Below are 22,128 nucleotides of genomic sequence, written 5' to 3'. Positions count from 1 at the left end.
GCAGAACGGCCTGTCTCTCAGAAGTCTTCCTTTGACCCCTGCTTAATCACTGTCCATTCTGTTCTCCCCACTCCCCAGAAGTAACTACTGTCTTAAACTTCTTGTTTTGAAAGAAGTATTTGAAAAGCAGAGTTACAGAAGAGGGGAGAGGGAGAGACACAGGGAAAGAGGTCTTGTATTTGCTGGTTCGCTCCCCAGATGGCTGGACCAGTTTGAAGCCAGGAGCCTGGAGCTTCCTCCAAGTCCACTGCATGGGTGCTTTGGACCATAGTCCCCTGCTTTCCCAGGAATGTTAGCCGGGGGCTGGGACTTGAACCATTGCCCATATCCTGCTGTGCCAGAATGCTGGCCCCTCAGATAACCCACTCTGAGTGGCAGAGACCTCATTCATATAACTTTATTATGGTATATTGTGTTAATTGCTCTATTTTATTAGTTGCTGCTCTTAATGTTTTGCAGTGTTTATCTTACAAATTCTATCAAGGTATGTGTATGTGAAAACATTGTATACAAATATATGGAATTCATTACTATGTATGGCTTCAGGCATCCACTGATAATCATGGAACTTTATATCCTGTGGGTAATCAGGGACTAATGTAATTAGATTCTCAGCCCTAGAATATATGGAAAAGAGTTTCAGAATTGCTCATTCATATCACTGCAGGAACTAAATCTATCAACTAGAGTTTAGTATTTGTTTATACCTAAAAAAGTGTAAACTTGAAAAATTGTTAACTCCCTAAATGTCTGTGTGGGCCCTAACTAGGCCAGGCATCTTGGAGTCTTATCTCAGTCTTCCACGAGTGGCAGGGGCCCAAGGACTTGGGCCATCTTCTGGTACTTTCCCAGATATATTAGTAAGGAACCGAATTGAAAGTGGAGCAGCTGGGACATGAACCAGTGCCCATACGGGATGCCTGCATTGTAGGCCATGGCCTAACCCATTGTACCACATTGGCAATCATTACCGTTTTTTTTTTTTTTTTTTTTTTTTTTTGTAGTTAAATACGTCGTTGTATTCATTAAAATGTACCGTTTGTACTTTTCCACAATTGGTATCTGAGTGTAGCAGTATTTCCAATGAAGAGCTGTTTCTGTGAATAAGCTTATGTATAAGTATTGCAAGTATTTCTGTATTCTTAGAGGTATGTTGTTGAGTTGAATTCCTAGAGGTAGGATAGCTGGGGAAAGGTGAGTGTGTGAGCTTCGTCGGCTTCCGCTTTCATCAGGCGTGTCTCGGCGTGCCTCCCACGAGCTGCTGAGGAGGTGCCTGTCTCCCACACCCTTCGCACAAGAATGTGCTGTCACACTTCTCTGCTGTTGCCCATGTGAGAGGTGGCAGGTGATGCCGTAATGTGTATGTGGTTGTGAACTAGCTGTGTGTGTATATGTCCATTTTGCTAATTTTCTTTTGGGCCTTTTTCCCTTCAGCTTTTCAGTGTTTTCTGAGAGACAGAAAGAGAATTGGTCTCCATCCACTGGTTCATTTCCCAGGCACCCACAGCATCCGAGGCTGGGCCGGGCCAGAGTGGAGAACTGGGAACTTGGGTCTGTCTCTCACATGGCTGGCAGGAACCCAGTGCTTGAGCCGTTACTGCTGCCTCGCAGGAGCTGCGTGAGTGAGAACCTGCAGTCAAATGTGAGACTGCATTCCAGTGTGGGCTGCAGGCGTCTTAGCCATTAAACACCCAGCCCCCAGCTCCTCACAACTTTTCTTTTTAAAATTTATTTAGTTAAAAGGCAGAGTTACGTAGAGAGAGAGACAGACGGGAGAGTTTTAGCCGTCTTTCGTTCACAGTGATTCCCCAGATGACCACAAACCCTGGATCTGGGCCAGGATGAAGCCAGGAGCCTGGAACTGTAGCCAGGTCTCCCATGTGTGTGAGGGGGATCAAGTCTGTGGGACCCCCCCTACTGCTTTCCCGCGCTCATCAGCAGGGAGCTGGATTGGAAATGGAGCTGCTGGACCTCCCAGCCAGTGCCACGGGATGCTGGCTTCACAGGTAGCCGTTTAACTCAGTATACCATGACACTGGCCCCAGCGATTACTTTGAATTTGCCATTTTTTTGACATAGTTGATGGCTAGTGTTTATCAGTAGAAGCAAGTCGTTTTTTTTTTTAAGTAGAAGCAAATCTTAAAAAAAATATGAACAGCCCTTCATGATTAATATATTGTCTCCCTGCCTGTTGATATAATTTAAATTTCTCATAATGTGACAACTCCCATTCATCTGATTTCATTCTTTGAGAGCATTGATGAAGTTTTTATTTTTTTAAAAGATTTGTTTATTTTTTATTGGAAAGTCAGATATACAGAGAGGAGGAGAGACAGGGAGGAAGATCTTCCATCAGATGATTCACTCCCCAAGTGAGCCGCAACGGCCGGTGCTGCGCTGATCTGAAGCCGGGAACCAGAATCCTCTTCCAGGTCCTAAGGTCTTTGGGCCGTCCTCGATTGCTTTCCCAGGCCACAAGCAGGGAGCTGGATGGGAAGTGGAGCTGCCGGGATTAGAACCTGTGCCCATATGGGATCCCGGGGCGTTGAAGGCGAGGACTTTAGCCGCTAGGCCACGCCGTGGGGCCCCATTGATGAAGTTTTTTTCCTTCTCTTAAACAAGCTAACATCTTGTTAGTCTGCTATTCATCACTGCCGCAAGTTCCAGGGAGTGTATACTTAGCAGGTTTATTTTAGCTCATGGGTTTTGGATGATCACGGTCCAGAATCGGGTGAGCCCCACTGGTTTGGCTTTGGATGCGAGGAGGGGCCAGCAGAATGAGGAAGCAGAGGGAGACAGGGAGTGTGTGTTTTGGAAAGCCACCTGGTTTGGTCACAGGGTTCCCACCCTAACAGCCTGACTCTGTAACCAGTCAGCTTTCCAGGGTTCAACCTTCACATACCATACATATTTGGGTTAGTGTCCCTCCTTAACCCATTGACATAAGATTCTGACGTTTGGGCCCGGCGCAGTAGACTAGCGGCTAAAGAGCCTGAAGCATCCTCAGGGTCTCCCATGTGGGTCCCTAGACTTTGGGCCGTCCTCCACTGCTTTCCCAGGCCACAAGCAGGGAGCTGGATGGGAAGTGGAGCAGCCAGCCAGGGCACAAACCAGTGGCCGTATGGAATCCTGGTGCTTGCAAGGCAAGGAGTTTAGCTGCTAGGTTTCCGCGCTCTGCCCGGAAGACCGTATTTCAGTCAATGGCTAATTTGTACCTTCGCCTTGAATGAGGAAACCTTTTGAGTTAATTTCACAAATCCTTAACTCCTCTGTGTTTTCCTTTATTTCCATGAGAAATTAAAACAGCATTTTGCTTAAGTAATAATTTTATAGCCAATCGCATTATCTGTGTTTATTTTCTTTTTTGAGAACTCATTTCAAACCATCTTTGCAAGTTACAAATATTACAGGGTCTTTTTCAAGAAGTATGATCATTTAGACAAACTATTAACTTTATATTAATGTCTCTAGTTTTTTCTTATTACTATGCCACCAGTTCTTAAAAAAAATAACAAGCTTAGATATTGGCTTCATCATTGGTTCACTGTAGAGTCATGAAGAATGTTTTACTATCAATAAAATGTCTCTAGAGCAGGATGAAGCTTCTTGTGGCCTTCTGGAACTTTCCTGAGGCTGCCCGTGTAGTCCTGCTCAGCGGGTCCCCGTGTGTGAGTCATGTCCTGGGACAAGGATGATGCCTTTTCCAGCCCCTCACTGCCTGTGGTGGGCGCGGGCACAGCAGCAGGTGCCCCTAAGTCTGACTACATGGAAATTAAGTATTTTCAAAAGAAGTGTGTGCATCTTTATAAACCTGTACATAGATGGTTTTTGTAGCATCCTGGGACGTATTGCCAGCCTTCAGAAACTCTTTGCAGAATTTTAGATTTCAACAACTTTGTTTAGTCTCAGAATATTGTTTAATTTTTGGTCTTTCTTCCCCCTCCCCCTTTTTCCTGTGGTTTCTAGACCAAGAGCAATGATGACCTTTTAGCTGGAATGACTGGTGGGGTAACCGTGACTAATGGTGTCAAAGGAAAAAAGAGCACCTGTCCCTCTGCAGCAGCCCCAGTGTCCGCCCCGGCCATGACCACCGTGGAGAGCAAGTCCAAGAGCAGCTCAGGTACGGTCAGGCATCGCCGCTTTTCCTTTGGGTGGAGTGTGTTGATTTTTGGGTGCTGTTCCATGGTGCCGGCCTAGGGCTCACATCTTTTTTCTTTGTAAGATTTATTTTTATCGGAAAGGCAAATACACAGAGAGGAGAGACAAAGAGAAAAATCTTCCATCCTCTGATTCATTCCCCAGATGATTGCAATGGCTGGAGCTGAGCTGATCTGAAGCCAGGAGCCAGGAGTTTCTTCCTGCAGGTGCGGGGTCCAAAGGCTTTGGGCCATCCTTGACTGCTTTCCCAGGCCACATGCAGGGAGCTGGATGGGAAGTGGAGCAGCCGGGACATGAACTGGGATCCCATCCATATGGGATCTCAGGGGATGCAAGGCGAGGATTTAGTCACTGGACTATCATAATGGTTCCAAGGTCTCACATCTTTAATGCCCACCTTCCCTATAGTTACTTTTAATCAAATTCCAGATTCTATAATTCTGTGTTTTTTTTCTATAAAAATTTATTATTTTTGAATGGTAAGTGTTCTTTTATTAAAATATCTGTTTGTTTGAAAGGCAGAGTAACAGAAAGGAGAGAAAGACAGCACGAGTTCTTCCATCTAATGGTTCATTCCCCAAATGCGTGCGACAGCCAGGACTGGGCCAGGCTAAAACCGGAATCTGACATTCCATCTGGGTCTTCTGTGGGGGTGGCAAAGACCTAATAGGATGTGAACATCCCAAGTAGGGTCTTAACTCACTATGCCACAACACTGCCTCAGATAAGGGTTCTTTTAAAAGTATAATTACAGGGTAGGTGTTGAGGTATATTGAGTTAATTCATCGCCTGTGCTGCTGGCATCCCATTATGGTTGCTGGTTTGGATTCTGGCTTGTCCACTTCCGAGCCCAGCTCCCTGCTAGTGCATCTAGGAGTGCAGTGAAGGGTCATCCAAGAGCTTAGGCACCAGAACCCATGAGGGAGACCTGGGAAAAGCTCCTGGCTCCTGGCCATGAGCCAGCCAGTGAAAGACACCTGTTTCTCTGTAATTCTGGCTTTCAAATAAATCAAAGGATTGAAAAACCCCACATAATTAAAATACCATTGCCATTTCTTATAATGATTAGTAATGTTTAAATACTAAATATTCAATAAATATTTATTTTTAGCCAGTCTAATAATGCAGGTTTTGCTGTTTTTGTTTGGATCTGTGTTTATTGAAGTCGGTGTAGGAGGAGGTTTTAGAAGGTTCCTGGGAACTGTTTTTTTTTTTTTTTTGTTTTTGTTTAAGTTTCATTTGGGTGGGAGGGAGGGAGAGAGAGGGAAAGGAGAAAAGAGAGAGAGAGAGAGAGAGAGAGAGAGAGAAACAGATTGAACAGTCTACTGGTTCAGTCTTTGGATTCCGACACTGGCTTAGGCTGAGCTGGGTTGGGATGGAGGCTGGGAGTTGAGGATTCAGTCCAAGTGTCCCATATCACTGAGCCTTCCTCACTGTCTGTATTCCAGAGTGGAACCCCATGGGGAACCTAGACACTCTGGTGCGAGTGGTGGGCGTCCTGATCTCTACCCTAAGTTCCCACCTTACATTGAACGCTTTGAGGTCCCCTTGCATCACCACTGAATTGTCTTGTCTTTTTTTTTTTTTTTTTTTTTTATGGTCACCCACCCACCACTACATCTCTAACTAAGCTTTCCATTTCCTAGTTTGGAGCTTTGGAAACAGTGTCACACATTTCTTTGTATGCCCAGTTTTTGTGTATTGATTGATCTGTAGATTTACTTATTTATTTTCACCACTGTTGTGTTTTATTTATTTATGCTGGCATCATCTCTTTTTATCTTCACTACTGCTCCATGAGGTAAAGACTGCTATTATCACTGTAGAGATGAGAAGGCTGCATTTAGAAACCCGAAGTGTCTTGCCAAGGGCCGTGTGTTCATCTGCTCTGTAAATGATTACTTGAGCCCCATTTTTTACCAGGTCCTTAAGCTAGAGTGCTAGAGTGTTGGTGTTGTGGTGCAGTGGCATCACGTCGTCTGTGCTGGACTGCAGAGTTGAGTCCTGGCTGCTCCACTTCCAGTCCAGTCTCCCACAGCCCACTGTCTCAGTCTCCTTCTTGTTCTCTTAAAAGATTTATTTGTGAAAGGCAGAGTTACAGAGATAGATCTTCCATCCTGGTTCACTCCCCACATGGCCTTGAGAGCCGGAGCTCAGTCAGACCGGAGGCAGGAGCTTCTTCTGGGTCTCCCATGTGGGTACTGAGGTCTGAGAACTTGGGCCATCTTCCATTGCTTTCACAGGGACCTTAGGAGGGAGCTGAGTCAGAAGTGGAGCAGCCGGGACTTCAGCTGACACCCACATGGGATACTGGAGGTGTGGGATGCTCCTTAACCCATTACACTACAATTCTAGCTCCTTCTCCCTCATTTTGTAACTCTGACTTTCAAATGGATAAAATAATTTTTTTAACTTCCCCTTAGGGGTGTATTATTGTGATGAAGAAATAGAATAATCTGAGATACCAGGAAGTGTGTTGGTGTGATGAAATGCAGCAGCCTGAGGGAGAGGAGGAAAGCCAGAGCACATGAGCTAAGGATTCAGGAGACTGCCGTGGGCTGCACCGTGTCCCACGTGGGGCGGGAGCCCAAGCACTTGTTCCGGCTCCTGCTGCTTTCCCAGGTGCATTAGCAGCAAGCTCGATTGACAGTGGAGCAGGTGGGACTGGAACGGACTCACATGAGATGCTGGCGTGGCCTGTGGTAACCTGGCCCTCTGTACCACAATGTTGGCGTGTGTGTGTGTGGATGTGTATGTGTGTGGGTTTCTCCCCTTGCTTTTTTTTTTTAAACCTCTTGGCTCAACTGGAGCATTGTTAATCTTTTCCCTCATTATCTCTCCTATCCCTTCACTGTTGACAGAGTCATAGGATTCACGGACTGGCTCTCTGTTCATTCGTGGGTGATGGTAGAGATGGGGAAAGGGTTTAAAGTTGGGAGACGGGAAGTTGTACCATCTTCTCCTCTTCTGACCTCCATTTTTCTTTGTTTCCCCTAATCCTATAGCTTCTCTCTGACTTCTGTCACCAGTTTCTTTCCCCTTCTCCATTTTTTATTTGTTTGAAACAGATACACATAGACAGGGGGATACATAGAGAGATCTTCCATCCTCTGGTTCACTGCCCAGGTGGCTGCAGCAGCCCATTGCTGGGCCAGGTAGAGCCAGAAGCAAGCCAGGAACACCGACAGGTTTCCTGTGTGAGTTCAGGGGTCCTAACACTTCTGGGCCATTTTTTGCTGCTTTCCCAGGCTCATTAGCAGGGAGCTGGATTAGAAGTGGAGCAGCCAGGACTTGAACTGATGCTCATATGGGATGTTGACATTGTGGGTACCGGCTTTAAGCACTAATCTGCAGTATCAACCTTGCTCTTTTTTTTTTTTTTAAGATGTATTTATTTGCAAAACAACGAGAGAGAGTCTCCATGTGTAGGTTCACTCCCTAACTGGCCACAGTGGCCAAGGCTGGGTCAGAGTGTGTACTCTGTCGGGGTGTCCAGTGTGGGTGGCAGGGATTCGGTTCCTCACAGCCTCTGTTGCCTTCCGAGGCACGCTGCCAGAGAGCTGGGTAAGAAGCAGAGCTGCCAGATTTGAACTGGAGCTCCTACGAATTGTTGGTGTTGTAGGGTGGTGGCTTAATTTGCTGCTCCACAACATTGGCTCCAAGATTTAAGCATTTAAGCAAGACTGTGGCTCATGCAGGCATGGTTCATGCATCAGCAGTATGTGTCACTGTTTTTGACATTCAGAGAAGCGGTGTCAGCTGGGTAAGGTACAGATTCCAGAACTGGACTGTATGGCTTTCAGTCTTTTTTTTTTTTAAGATTTATTTATTTTTATTGGAAAGACAGATGTACAGAGAGAAGAGACAGAGAGGAAGATCCTCCGTCTGATGATTCACTCCCCAAGTGGCCGCAATGTCTGGTGCTGCGCCGATATGAAGCCAGGAGCCAGAAACTTCTTTCTGGGTCTCCCATGTGGGTGCAGGGTTCCAAGGCTTTGGGTCGTCCTTAACAAGCAGGGAGCTGGATGGGAAGTGGAGCTGCCAGGACTAGAACCGGTGACCATATGGGATCCCGGGGCACATTCAAGGCGAAGACCTTAACCATTATGCTATCACTCCGGGCCCTGGGTTTCAGTCTTGTTTCGTCTACTTATGACCTGTGGCATGTTGACGAACTGTCTGGCCTGCTTTGGCCAGTGGGATGCTGATGCATGGTCCTTGGGAGTTTGGTGAGGCTTTTCCTTGTTAGCTTGTGAGAAGGGCCAGTGTGAGTGTGTACAGTGAGTGCTGGGGAATGTTAGCTACGTTTGCAGTTCCTGTTGGGGCAACTGTCTGTGTGGCATGCATGGAAATTCTCAGGCATTTACCGTGGTCACAGATTCTTGTGTTTCTTGAGGGCCCCTTAGATTTTTGGTTTGTCCTGAAGCCACTTTTACCTTCTCAGTCAGCTTTGGACCCCTTTGCCATTTGTCTCTGTAGTTAGTTTCCTGGCTGGCCAGTGCTCGCCTCGTCTTCGTCCAGCTTACCCTGGCTAATTGGCCTAGCACCCTGCTTTTGGACCCAAGTTAATGTGAATATCTTTTTATTGTAGAGCAGCTCTATTGAAATGTAATCCATATTCCATAATGCTGTACTGTCTTCAGGTCTATATTTGGGTGTATTTCTTTTTTATTGGTAATTAAGAAAATGAATGATCTGCTTTTGATGAACAAAAGATTTAAAGAAAATAGATCCTTCAGGCAGACTTCCCATGAAATCCTGTGAAATCTATTCCCTAGATTTCACCTCATGGGATGTGGGGCATGAGCTGGAGGTCTTTCTCTTGCTGATATTCCTCCATTAATTTCTTCCCTTTAAATACATAGGCACAAGTTCTTCAACCAAGCGGAGTACTTCGACAGGAACTAAGGAATCCAGTTCTACCAGAGAGAGGTTACGGGAACGCACCCGCCTCAGCCAGAGCAAGAAGCTGCCGTCAGCAGGTCAGGGGGCTCCTGAGGCGGCTCTGGGCAAGCGCTCCCGCAGCCGCACCGCTGCGGAATGTGACGTGCGCATGAGCAAGTCCAAGTCAGACAATCAGATCAGCGACAAAGCCGCCCTGGAAGCCAAAGTCAAGGATCTCCTCACATTGGCCAAGACCAAAGATGTGGAGATTCTGCATCTGAGAAATGAACTCCGCGACATGCGCGCGCAGCTGGGTATCCAGGACGACCATGGCGAGGGGGATGAAAAATCAGCAGAGAAGGAGACCATCATCGCTCACCCATCCACTGATGTGGAGTCCACCTTGCTGCAGTTGCAGGAACAGAACACTGCCATTCGCGAGGAGCTCAACCAGCTGAAAAATGAAAACCGAATGCTGAAGGACAGGCTGAACGCGTTGGGCTTTTCCCTGGAGCAGCGCATGGACCATTCAGAGAAGCTATTTGGTTACCAGTCCCTGAGCCCCGAGATTGCTGCGGGCAGCCAGAGTGATGGCGGGGGGACCTTGACCTCCTCGGTGGAAGGCTCTGCCCCTGGATCAGTGGAGGACCTTCTGAGTCAGGATGAAAACACGCTCATGGACCACCAGCACAGCAACTCGCTGGACAACCTGGACAGCGAGTGCAGCGAGGTCTACCAGCCGCTCACGTCGAGTGATGACGCGCTGGATGCCCCGTCGTCCTCGGAGTCGGAGGGCCTCCCCAGCATGGAGCGCTCTCGCAAAGGGAGCAGCGGCAATGCCAGCGAGGTGTCTGTGGCCTGCTTGACGGAGCGCATCCACCAGATGGAGGAGAACCAGCACAGCACGAGCGAGGAGCTGCAGGCCACCCTGCAGGAGCTGGCGGACCTGCAGCAGATCACCCAGGAGCTGAACAGCGAGAACGAGAGGCTCGGGGAGGAGAAGGTCATCCTGATGGAGTCCCTGTGCCAGCAAAGCGACAAGCTGGAGCACTTTGGCCGCCAGATCGAGTATTTCCGCTCCCTTCTCGACGAGCATCACATCTCCTACGTCATAGACGAGGACGTGAAAAGCGGGCGCTACATGGAGCTTGAGCAGCGCTACATGGACCTGGCGGAGAACGCCCGCTTCGAGCGGGAGCAGCTGCTTGGCGTCCAGCAGCATTTAAGCAACACCTTGAAAATGGCGGAGCAGGACAACAAGGAGGCCCAGGAGATGATAGGGGCGCTCAAGGAGCGCAGCCACCACATGGAGCGCATCATCGAGTCCGAGCAGAAGGGCAAGGCGGCCCTGGCAGCCACGCTGGAGGAGTACAAAGCCACGGTGGCCAGCGACCAGATCGAGGTGAACCGCCTGAAGGCCCAGCTCGAGAACGAAAAGCAGAAGGTGGCAGAGCTGTATTCCATCCATAACTCTGGAGACAAGACTGACATTCAGGATCTGCTGGAGAGCGTGAGGCTGGACAAGGAAAAAGCAGAGACTCTGGCGAGCAGCCTGCAGGAAGATCTGGCCCACACCCGCAACGAGGCCAATCGCCTGCAGGACACCATCGCCAAGGTAGTTTCACAGATGGAAGTGGTCCGGGCCAGCGTCCCGCAGCGGCTGTGCACAGAGTCGGGCCTCGGGGTCCCTGTGCCATTACCTTGTATGTGTCCTGATACTTGTTAAAGCTTGAGAAGCGTTTCCTCATCCCCAGTCTTTACTTTGTTTATTTGAAAGGCAGAGTTCTAGAAGGGGGGAGACAGAAAAATCTTCCATCCACCAGTTCATTCCCCAGATGCCTGCAACAGCTGGGGCTAGGCCAGGGCAAAGCCAGGAGCCAGGAGCTGCTTCTAAGCCCCCCTGTGGAAACATGAATCCAGGTACCTGGGCCTCCTCTGCTGCTTCCTCAGATACATTGTCAGAGACTTGGGTCCGAAGTGGAGTAACTGGGACTCGAACCAGTGGCCTGGTGGGCTGCTGCCTTTGCAGGTGGTGTTTTAACCCTTTAGGCCACAGCATCAGCCCTAAGAATCATTTTCTTTTATTGGAACAGACTGGAAAGGATTCTGATGACTGTGTCACTCTCACTATCTTGTCTTCCGTTCTTGTTTCCCTGCCAGTGAGGGGATGACGCTGGATTTACAAACTGACACCAGAATGAGACTCTGTCCTCATCCCAGGTCTGCCCGTGGAGCCAACGTACAGTTTTACATCCTCAGCTTTTCTGTACGTTGGTGTAGACAGGGAATCAGTGTTCCAGTCTGCAGGAACAGCAGGAGCTCCCACTTACCCTGCTGTAGTTGCAGTTTTCCCAAAGAGTTTTGTTGTGAGTTTAAAATATTCTTGGACTCCCGAGTCCTCTGCTCCTTCAAGTCTGCCGCTTATTGCTGGCAGTGACCTTCAGGCTGTCCCCCCACCCGTTTGGCAGGTGTGCAGCGAGACAGTGATGGCACGTGCTCCGGGTACCCTGGCGCTGCCCTTGAAATGGCTCTTTTTTTTTTTTTTAACATCTGTTATAATCCTAACATTCTGTTTATTTTTAAAAATCTTTATGCAATGCTCTTGTAAAGTAAGAATTATTAGCATGTCATTGGTGGAAAACTTTAATGATTTAGCTTTTTTTTTTCTTTTTAGTGATTACTTTTAGAGATACTATTCGAGGATGTGAGCATCTGAGTTGAGGCCATTGTGAACAGCTGTACATTAGCAAAGACATCGCTCAAAAGCATTTTTCTTTTATTTATTCGTGTATTTTTATCGGAAAGGCAGAGAGAGGAGAGACAGAAAGATCTTCCATCCACTGGTTCACTCCCTAAGTGGCCACAAAAGTTGGAGCTGGACCAATCCAAAACCAGGAGCCAGAAGCTTCTTCTGGGTCTTCCATATGGGGGCAGGGTCCCAAGGCTTTGGGCCGTCTTCCATTGCTTTCCCAGGCCACAAGCAGGGAGCTGAAAGGGAAGTGGAGCAGCCAGGATGTGAACTGGCACCAACAAGGTATTCTGGCACATGCAAAGCCAGGATTTAGCCACGAGGATGTTGTACCTGGCCCTGCTTTCAGTTTTCAGTTCCACACTGAAGCTGTTACAGGACACCCGCTTTGTAAGAAAGCACGTTAATCTTTAATCAAATACATGCCTTCATTCTAAACTTTGGAGAAGGCAGAATTTCCCCCAAAATGTCCTCATAAAACATCTAGGTAAGTTCAGTGATATGTTGGTGATGAATTTAGTTAGTATATGCACCGGTTTATACTTAAACACTTAAAAGAAGATTTTATGTTATTGGCAGGGAGCTGGATTGGAAGTAGAGCAGCTGGAGCTGAAGCCAGAGCCCATATGGAATGGTGGCATCACAGTGGCGGCTTTACTTGCTATGCCACAACTCTGGTCCCTAAGTCTTTCTTTAATTTTAATTTAAAAATTTTATTTATTTTTATTACAAAGTCAGATATACACAGAGGAGGAGAGACAGAGAGGAAGATCTTCCGTCCGATGATTCACTCCCTAAGTGGCCTCAACGGTTGCCGCTGCACTATTCCAAAGCCAGAAGCCAGGAACTAATTCCAGATCTCCCACACAGGTGCAGGGTCCCAAGACTTTGGGCCGTCCTTGACTGCTTTCCCAGGCCACAAGCAGGGAGCTGGATGGGAAGCGGGGCTGCTGGGGTTAGAGCTGGCATCCATATGTGATCTGGCATGTACAAGGCAAGGATTTTAGCCACTAGGCTACAGCGCCGGGTTCTTAGAGTGCTTTTAAAATACTTTTTCACTGATACTACACAGGTTGTTTTAGTTCACATATTACAACTCACCCTTAAGTTCTATTTGAAACAGGGTGTTTTTCAATTCTAGAACTTACTTCAGCACAACTCTGCTTTTCTAAATCTGCGGCATTGGTTTTCCATAGGTGGAAGATGAATATCGAGCCTTCCAAGGAGAAGCTAAGAAACAAATTGAAGATTTAAATATGACACTAGAAAAACTGAGATCAGAGCTGGAAGAAAAAGAGACAGAAAGAAGTGACATGAAGGAGACCATCTTTGAACTTGAAGATGAAGTAGAACAACATCGTGCTGTGAAGCTGCATGACAACCTTATTATTTCTGATTTGGAGAGTAAGCCATGGGGGGACTTTTTCACTCCTGTTCTCCTGTGCTGGTTGGTGTGCGGGGCTGGCTTGCCATCCAGGATGCAGTACAGGTTAGCAGTTGTGGTGGGCACAGCGGTCCAACATCTGCAGTACAACAGCTGGCTTGCAGACCTTGGGCCTTGTGGGTAAGATGCTGTGTCCCGCAGCAGAGTGCCTGGCCTCAGCCTGGCTCTGCTTCTGCCCCCGTCTTCCGGCTCACATGGAGTCTGGGAGGCTGCCATGATGGCTCAGGTAACTATTTGTAAGAAGAGTATAAAGCTTTTCTTTGTAGGAATGTTCACGAACAACAGGGTAGTTGCATGACCTTCAGATGTCTTCCCATAGACATTTATTACGTGCAAGTGAGGAGACGGCGGGGGGGTGTGCAGAAAAAACAACCGGTAATTACACAGTGGAAAAACTGGGTAGGACTTGGCCTGGGTGAGTGACAGAGCCACACAGGAACTGAACACTACGCTGGCTGGGCTACAGTCTGACCGAGACACGATTCCAGTTAGTCACAGAGAAACATTTAGACAGCCCAGTGAGGAATGTTCCACTGCTCAGAGCCGAGGGGTGTGGGTGGCGTGGCCCTTAGAAATGCCAGTGTCAAAGAAGACAGCGGCTGTGCCCGTGTTCCCGATGCAGGAACATCCAGTTAAGTGCCCGGATGTGTCTAGTTGTGTGAGGGGTGGTGTCAGGGGGCCAGGATGACAACCTGGAGATGTGGACAGTGGGTGAGGTAAAGGTACAGTCAGTCATGAATTTATGTCAAATTGACTACTGTATTTATGGAAGGGAATATGCCTGTTCTCAGGGACCCACAACATTCAGTGTTTCAGGGGTGCATAGCCTCGAATGGTGATGGGGAGAGATAGCAGCTATTGAAGCTGGTGGCTACACTCGGCAACAGGCAGGTGTGGTGCTGGTGTTTCCCTGTCCTATTCTGCAAGGTTTTTCTAAATTGGAAATTATTGCCAAATAGTACATTCAAAAATTAAAGTATGTTTTCTTCCCATCTGGATTTCCCTAGCAAAGTTTGAAGGTGCAATGTCTTGATATTGCTCAGGTGGGCTGGAAAAGGAGAGTGAAGGTAACGTTTTTGACTTGTGAATTACAGCTTTCTGGACTTCTGGTTTGGACTGTAGCTCTCCTGGGATCCACCAGTTTGTTATTCCTTGACACAGTGAGATGACTGGCAAGTCCAGCTTTAGGCCAGACCCATGTGTGACATGGATGTGTGGGTGGATGAGTCTGAATGATGGACAGCGGAGAGTGGGTCACTGCCACAGCCCTGAAGTATGTCTCGTGGCGACTCTAAGCTCTCGTTGGCTGGTTCAGCTTCTGAGCGTTGACTGTAGGGCTTTCTGGAAGTTCTGAGGCCTCTTTGTGCAGAAGGAGCTGCCCTTGGGATCGTCTTTTGGAGATTCAAGTCAGAGAGATGAACTGTCACAACTCATGTTTGAAAATCTTTCATCAAACTGCTCAGGTTTAGCTGGCATTTTGAGCTGGTAGGGCTCCTCTAATTCTGCTGTCTAAATGAGGAAATCCGGGAAATGTTCAGATTAGTTTGAAAGTTCAGTGCATTTTTCAGTTTCTTAAAAACTTTAGAATGTGGAAGGAGTGACACCTTGTGGTAATTGGGGCAATAGCTAGAAGATTGTTAGACAAGATTTCTGCAACACAATTTTATATGTCACTGAGTTAATGTTAATGTATTTTCATGGGCAAATGAAAATCCCAAATAAACTTTTTAGCCATGTAGCTTCTCTCTTCAATTTAAACATGCAAGTATGTAATTAGGAGCTGGTCTAGTTAGTACACGCTGTCTATAATTGGTGGTTAATATTTTTCACTCTCTGCCTACCTTATGTGTGTGTATATTTAACTGAAGTAGTTGGCAATAAGTTATAGGCATCATAACACTTAACCTCATAAATATTTCAACCTACAACCCCTAAAAAAATTGCCACCGTAACCACAGGACTGTTACCACATCTAGTATAATTTGTCATATTTTCTCCTGTCATCAAATGGTATGTATGTTGATTTTCCCAGCTGTCCTGACATTATTTTTTGTTAATCTTTGTAGTGTGATAGAAATTAGCTTTCTGCCTTAAGAATGCTAGCATTTGAAGTGCATGTTAGGTCAGCACTTAGTATAGGCAAGTTAACAACAGGGAGTTCTATTAATCAAGAGATGATTTTCTTCTGTGGAATGTTTTAACAGCTATCACCATAAATTCATTTTAAAACATTCTTGTCATCTCTCAAAGAAACGGTGTCTGTCAGTAAGCACTCCTCACTTGCTCCAAGATGGTCCTTCATGCCTTTGGAATTCACAGATTTTTGTTTGTTATGTTATTTTGTGTATTTATTTATTTGAAAAGTAGAATCAGGGAGGGAGAGATGCGAAAGTTTTTCTGTCCGCTGGTTCACTCCCCAAATACCTGCAAGCACGCAGGGCTGCGCCAGACCAAAGCCAGGAGCCTGGAATCCCATATGGATCTCCCACTAGGGACCATCTTGCATTATTTTCACTATCGGGATATTGGCTGGCACCGTAAGTGGTGGCTTAACCCACCTGCTAAACCCAGTGCTGGCACCAGCAGACAGGATTTTAAAACAGCTCTTGGAACTGTGCCCAAGGATACGAAAGAAAATACACTTGTGATGAATATTCAAATGACAAACCACAGCAGAGAAGTAAAAGCTAACTGAACAATTTAAAAAGCAAATCAGAGACTTGGCAATCCCAAGGGGACAGGCATTTAGCTTGACATTGAAGACACTGGTGAGGACAGCCCTGTCTCATGTCGAAGTCTGGATCCTAGTCCTGGCTGAGCGCTGCATTCTAGCATCCAGCTGACAGACACTGGAGGAGACGGAGGGGAAGACTAAAGTACTTGGGTCCGTGCCAGTCATGTGGGAGACCCAGACTGAATCCTTGGCTCCTGGCTTCAGCCCCATGCGGCTGCCATGGGCATTTGGAGGATTAACTGTCAGCTAGTCTTTTTGCCTCTTGAATTTGGGAGTGTATGAGCAGGGAGAAAAGAGAGAGAAAAAAAAAAGAAAATCCAACTAACTTGAAAGATAAATCAAAGGACATTATCGAGGTGGAAGAATTGGGAGGAAAAGCATGAGAGAAACCAGGAGGAGCCTAGTGACCTCATCTAACACCCGCACTCAGAGTCCCAGAAAGCTCTCAGATCGCGTCCGTGCCACAGTGCCAGGGTGCTGCCCTCGGCGCTTGTCAGCTGTTCTTAGATTTGGTGCCTAATGTAAAAACTCACTGAAGACTTCCAGGACATTGCTGGTCAGATGGATGGAGGGAGACTACCACATGCTGGGCCAAGAAGTAGCGCGAGAACAACTAGGGGCGCTTGAACTCAGGTGGTCTTCACCTGCATCGTGAGTACCAGCCTTGGGGGCATGCTCCCAGTGACCTAACCACTTCCCACCAGACCCACCTCTCAAACGCCATTATCACATCAAGTTTTCACCCTCCATTCATCAGTCATTAGCATTGAGACTCCAGCATTTATTTATTAAAAGATGTTTATTTTTATTTGAAAGGCAAATTTACAGAGAGGGGAAAGACACATGAGACAGATTTCCCATCAGCTGGTTCACCTCGCACATGGCTGCAATTGCCAGAGTTCGTCCAGGCTGAAGGTAGGAGCCAGGAGCCAGAAGCTTCTTACTAGGTCTCCTGTGTGGGTCCAAGAGCCCAAGGACTTGGACCATCCTTTGCTCCCCTTCCAGTCACATTACCAGGTAGCTGGATTGGAGGTAGATCAGCTGGGTCTTGAACTGGTACCTGTATGGGATGTCAGTGCCATAGGTGGATGCCTAATGTGCTAGACCAAGACATCAGAGGTTTTTTGTTTATTTTTTAAGATTTATCATTTTTATTGGAAAGGCAGATATACAAAGAGGAGGAAACACAGAGAGGAAGATCTTCTGTCCGATGGTTCACTCCCCAAGTGGCTGCAACAGCTGGAGCTGAGCCACTCCGAAGCCAGGGGCCTCCTCTGGGTCTCCCACGCAGGTGCTGGGTCCCAAGGCTTTGGGTCGTCCTCGACTGCTTTCCCAGGCCACAAGCAGGGAGCTGGATGGGAATTGGAGCACCAGGATTAGAACTGGCACCCATATGGAATCCCAGTGCCTTCAAGGCGAGGACTTTAACCACTATGCTGTCACGCTGAGCCCAAGGCATCAGAGTTTAAACATCTACACGCGTTTTTGGGCAGCATATCCTGCTGAACCAGCACCTCTTTGTGTGGTGGCTGTGATGGGGCCTGGAGCCTGTTCCTTAATGGAGGTCGTCAATCTTTAATCTGGATACTAGTGACTGGTGAGCCAGGGTGGCTTGAGATTAAGAAGTAGCAAAAGCAAGCCAAGGCGGAGAGTTGTGTAATTCTGTGGTGGGAAAATGCCTTTCTATACAGCAAAGTGTGCAGAAGCCATGAAGAGAAAATTCCTCAGATTTGATTACATGCCAGTATTTTCACTTCTATGAATATATATGATGCTGAGAGAAATAGTTGCAACATTTAAACAAATGCTTCAAAGGATCCTACACATCAGTCAGACTGGGACGCTCCATTAACTAAGAGTAAGTCAGAAATAGACTTAGATAAATAGACGAAGAGGGGCACAGGCATTCAGACTAGTAGATCAGACACAGGTTAGGCCGCCCACATGCCCTCTCAGTGTGCCTGGGTTCCATTCCAAGCTGCGGCTCCTGATTCCAGCTTCCTGCTTCAGAGACCCAAGCAGGCAGCAGGTGGCACTTCCAGACCCTGGGTCCATGCCATCCCCCGGGGGACCTTACTTGACTTCCTTGTTCCTAGCTTGGACCCAGCTCAGTACTGGTTGTGGGAAGTGCTTAGGGAACGAACCAGCAGATAGGAGTTCCCTGTCTGTGTGGCCTCTTAAATAAGTAACAAGATGCTTGCCAAGAAGGAAAGAAGCACAAAGTAAAACAAGATGCCAGTCTTCACTGAGCAGATGCATGGAGATACACACACACACATTTATATATATTTAAAGATTTGTTTTATCTTTTTTTTAATTGGAAAGTCAGACTTTACAGAGAGAAGGAGAGACAGAAAGATCTTCCATCTGCTTGTTCACTGACCAAGTGGCTATAGTGGCTGGAGTTGAGCCGATCCAAGCCAAGAGCCTGGAGCTTCCTCTGGGTCTCCCACATGTGTGCAAGGCCCAAGCACTTGGATCATTCGCTGCTGCTTTCCCCAGGTCAATTAGGAGAGAGCTGCCTTGGAAGTGGAGCAGTTGGGACTCGAACCAGTGTCCTTATGGGAGGTTGAAACAAGCTGCAGATGTCAGTTTTACCCAGTATGCCACAATATTGGTCCCAAGCTGTACATCTTTAAAATTTTATTTATACTTCAAAGAGTTAAACAGGCAGAGAAGAAAGTTTTTTTTTTTTTTTTTTTTAAATCCACTGGTTTACTCCCCAAATAGCTACGATGGCCAGAGATGAACTGATCCGAAACTAGGAGCCAGGAGCTTCTTCTGGGTCTCCCACTTGAGTGCAGAGACCCTAGGACTTGGGCCATCTTCTACTGTTTTCCCAGGACATAAGCAGGGAGGTGGACTGAAAGTGGAGCAGCCAGGGACCTGGCATGATAGCCTAGTGGCTAAATCCTCGCCTTGCATCCGCTGGGATCCCATATGGGTGCAGTTCATGTTCCGGCTGTTCCACTTCCCATCCAGCTCCCTGCTTGTGGCCTGGGAAAGCAGCAGAGGATGGTCCAAAGCCCAAGGACCTTGCAACTGGGTGGAAGAAGCTCCTGGCTCCTGGCTTCAGATGGGTTCAGCTCAGGCCATTGCAGGTACTTGGGAAATGAACCAGCAGATGGGAGATCTTTCTTTCTGAATCTGCTTCTTCCTGTATATCTACCTTTCCAATATAAAATTAAAAAAAAAAAAAAAAAGATCTTCCTTCCAATGATTCACTCCCCAAGTGACTGCAACGGCTGGAGCTGAGCCACTCCGAAGCCAGGAGCCTTTTCCAGGTCTCCCACATGGGTGCAGGGTCCCAAGGCTTTGGGCCGCCTTGTCTGCTTTCCCAGGCCACAAGCAGGGAGCTGGATGGGAAGTGGAGCTGCCGGGATTAGAACCGGCGCCCATATGGGATCCCAGCTGCTAGGCCACCGTGCCTGGCCCTCTGTTCCTCTTGTCCTTTTCCTTTCCTCTGGAAATCTCTCTTGGAGCTCAGTGGGAAGTATGTGACCATGGACAAAGGCAGAGTAGCACGATGACAACACTGTGTGTGTGTGTATGGGGGGACTGTTCCTAGGATGAGATGGCAGTGAAGGTTACTGTGAGCTCTGACACCTGTAAGCTCCCAGAAGTCACAGGTAGATCCCGTGCCTGTGGAAGCCGCTGCCTGGGAGATCGACAGAGCTTTCGCCAACCGGAGCCTTGGTGGAAAAAAGATTATGCGCTCCTGTAACAGGAGGGACAGTGTTTAGAAAAGGCTGATCTAAAAGTAGTGAATATAGCTGTTGGCCTAATTTTTAGACTGAAAGTATCTTAGTTAAAGGGATCGCATGGTAGTTGTGTTTGGTGGAATGAAAGTCGCTCTTGAGATGCAGCCAGCAGATGGCAGTGTCTTCCCTCGGGGAGGCTTGGAGGAGGAAGGAAGCCGGCTAGGGGGCGCCTGGGACTTTTCATCCCACCTGCCTGGCCTGCTGAGTGGTCCCCCAGTGAGACCTGCTGCTCTCCCTCATTTCCAGCGAGGAGAAACATAGTGTCATTTACAGCCAGCCCTTTCTGTTGCTGGATGGAATGCAGACGTGATTGTCAAGTGAAAGTCATACTCCCTAGGGAACCTTTAGTGCACTTTTATTCTGTCCAAATATGTTCGCTGGCTGCCAGCCCCCTTCTTTTTTTTTTTTTTAAGATTTATTCATTTTTTTATTACAAAGTCAGATATACAGAGAGGAGGAGAGACAGAGAGGAAGATCTTCCATCCGATGACCCACTCCCCAAGTGAGCCGCAACGGCCGGTGCGAGCCGATCCGAAGCCGGGAACCTGGAACCTCTTCCGGGTCTCCCACGCGGGTGCAGTGTCCCAATGCATTGGGCCGTCCTCGACTGCTTTCCCAGGCCACAAGCAGGGAGCTGGATGGGAAGTGGAGCTGCCAGGATTAGAACCGGCGCCCATATAGGATCCCGGGGCGTTGAAGGCGAGGACTTTAGCTGCTAGGCCACGCCGCTGGGCCCCCTTCTTTTTAAAAGGAACAGCCATAGATGTGAAGTGTGCCAGGTTCAGAAGCGATGTCCTTTTAAGCATAGTGATTATGTGAATTCTGGATAAAGAGAAAAGGAATGAATGAAATTTGAGAATTAAAAAAAAAGGTTTGAGGAAGAGCAAGTGACTTCCCATCTGCCAGTTGACTTCCCAGGTATTTGCTGAGACTGGGGCTGCGCTGGGCAAAGATCGGAGTTGGGAAGAAGAGTCGGGAACACAACCCCGATCTCTTACAGAGGGTAGTAGTAGGGACAGAACAGCTGGGACTGTCAGCCCTGCCTCTGCCGGCAGGCTGGGTGCAGGAGCGAGGACTGTGAGCCCGCCCGGGCACTGCGGTCAGGGCGAGCATCTCAGCCATCAGGCTGGGATTTTACGGTGAGTCTGAGATAAAATAGCCATATCATGGCAGGACGAGGTGCCAGGGATGAAAAGGGAGCTGCAGTGAGCCTTGCAGTCCTGACTGTTTGCTGAGTTTTGTCCACAGTGAGTCCTTGGTAGTCAGAAACAAAGGAAAACAGCTGGTAGTGCATTTCTTGGGAAACCGTGTGCCCGTTTGTGGTGGCGATGCTTGGTTTGCTTGCCTGTTGTGGTTGAGAAGTTTTTCTTGCATGTAAATGGGGAGAATATAAAGCTGTAATCCCTAACATTTCCCACATTAGGTATGTTCCGGCATCCATCCCCTACTCCTTATCTGTGTCTGAGGAAGTCAGCCAGAAACGTTGACTTCATCTGTGTGTGAAGTCACGGAGCTGTGTTCTCTTGCTGGTTCCAGATGCCTGCCACTGGGGACAAAGGTCTCAACTTTACACAACAATCCAAGCATCCAGTGAAAAGCACAGATAGCACCCAGAGGCTCCAGCAGAGCAGGTCGCAGACGGAACTGGGATGGGGAAGATGAGCCACCCGAGAAACATCAGGTGCACGTGTTGGCAGGCTTGCTTTCAGAGTGTAAAGTCTGTCTGGGTGCCTGCTGCTAAGTACCAGAAGCATGAGACAATGTTCTTTTCTCAGAAACGTCAATGGGCACAGTTGAGATGTTCCTGACGGTGGTTAAGTCCTGCTAATAGAACACTCTTTTTTTTTTTTTTTTAAAGATTTATTCATTTTATTACAGCCAGATATACACAGAGGAGGAGAGGCAGAGAGGAAGATCCTCAGTCCGATGACCCACTCCCCAAGTGAGCCGCAATGGGCCAACGCGCACAGATCCGATGCCGGGAACCTGGAACCTCCTCCGGGTCTCCCACGCGGGTGCAGTGTCCCAATGCGTTGGGCCGTCCTCAACTGCTTTCCCAGGCCACAAGCAGAGAGCTGGATGGGAAGTGGAGCTGCCGGGACCAGAATCCGGACCCCATATGGGATCCCGGGGCCTTCAAGGCGAGGACTTTAGCTGCTAGGCCACGAAGCCGGGCCCAGAACACTCATTTTTAAAAGCCTGGATAGTGATTCCATTATTGCTTTCTTCTTCCCTAGTGTTGCCATTAGCTTGCATTTGTCTTCAGACGCTTGCTCCGTTCTAATGGCCTGCCATGTATGTGCCAGGGATGGGGACCACATGGCTCCTGTCTTTAAAGTGTTATCAGCTTGGTGGTAGAGACCGATGAGCAAAGAAATGTGATACTATTGGCAGTAGC

At 47.9% G+C, this 22,128-nt stretch overlaps 1 protein-coding gene across 1 annotated transcript in view; it reads left to right on the top strand.

The window, feature by feature from the left end:
• The window catches only part of SPECC1L (sperm antigen with calponin homology and coiled-coil domains 1 like), a 121,307-nt gene that overhangs the window by 32,302 nt on the left and 66,877 nt on the right, over window positions 1-22,128 (top strand). Inside the window, exons 3-5 of the mRNA XM_058656493.1 lie at window positions 3,967-4,120; window positions 9,024-10,657; window positions 12,988-13,195. Coding sequence (XP_058512476.1) covers window positions 3,967-4,120; window positions 9,024-10,657; window positions 12,988-13,195 — 1,996 coding nt within the window. The remainder of the gene's footprint in view (window positions 1-3,966; window positions 4,121-9,023; window positions 10,658-12,987; window positions 13,196-22,128) is intronic.

This window comes from Ochotona princeps, chromosome 29, assembly GCF_030435755.1.
Source record: "Ochotona princeps isolate mOchPri1 chromosome 29, mOchPri1.hap1, whole genome shotgun sequence".
Taxonomy (NCBI): Eukaryota; Metazoa; Chordata; class Mammalia; order Lagomorpha; family Ochotonidae; genus Ochotona; species Ochotona princeps.
This window is presented reverse-complemented; position numbering and strand designations above follow the sequence as displayed.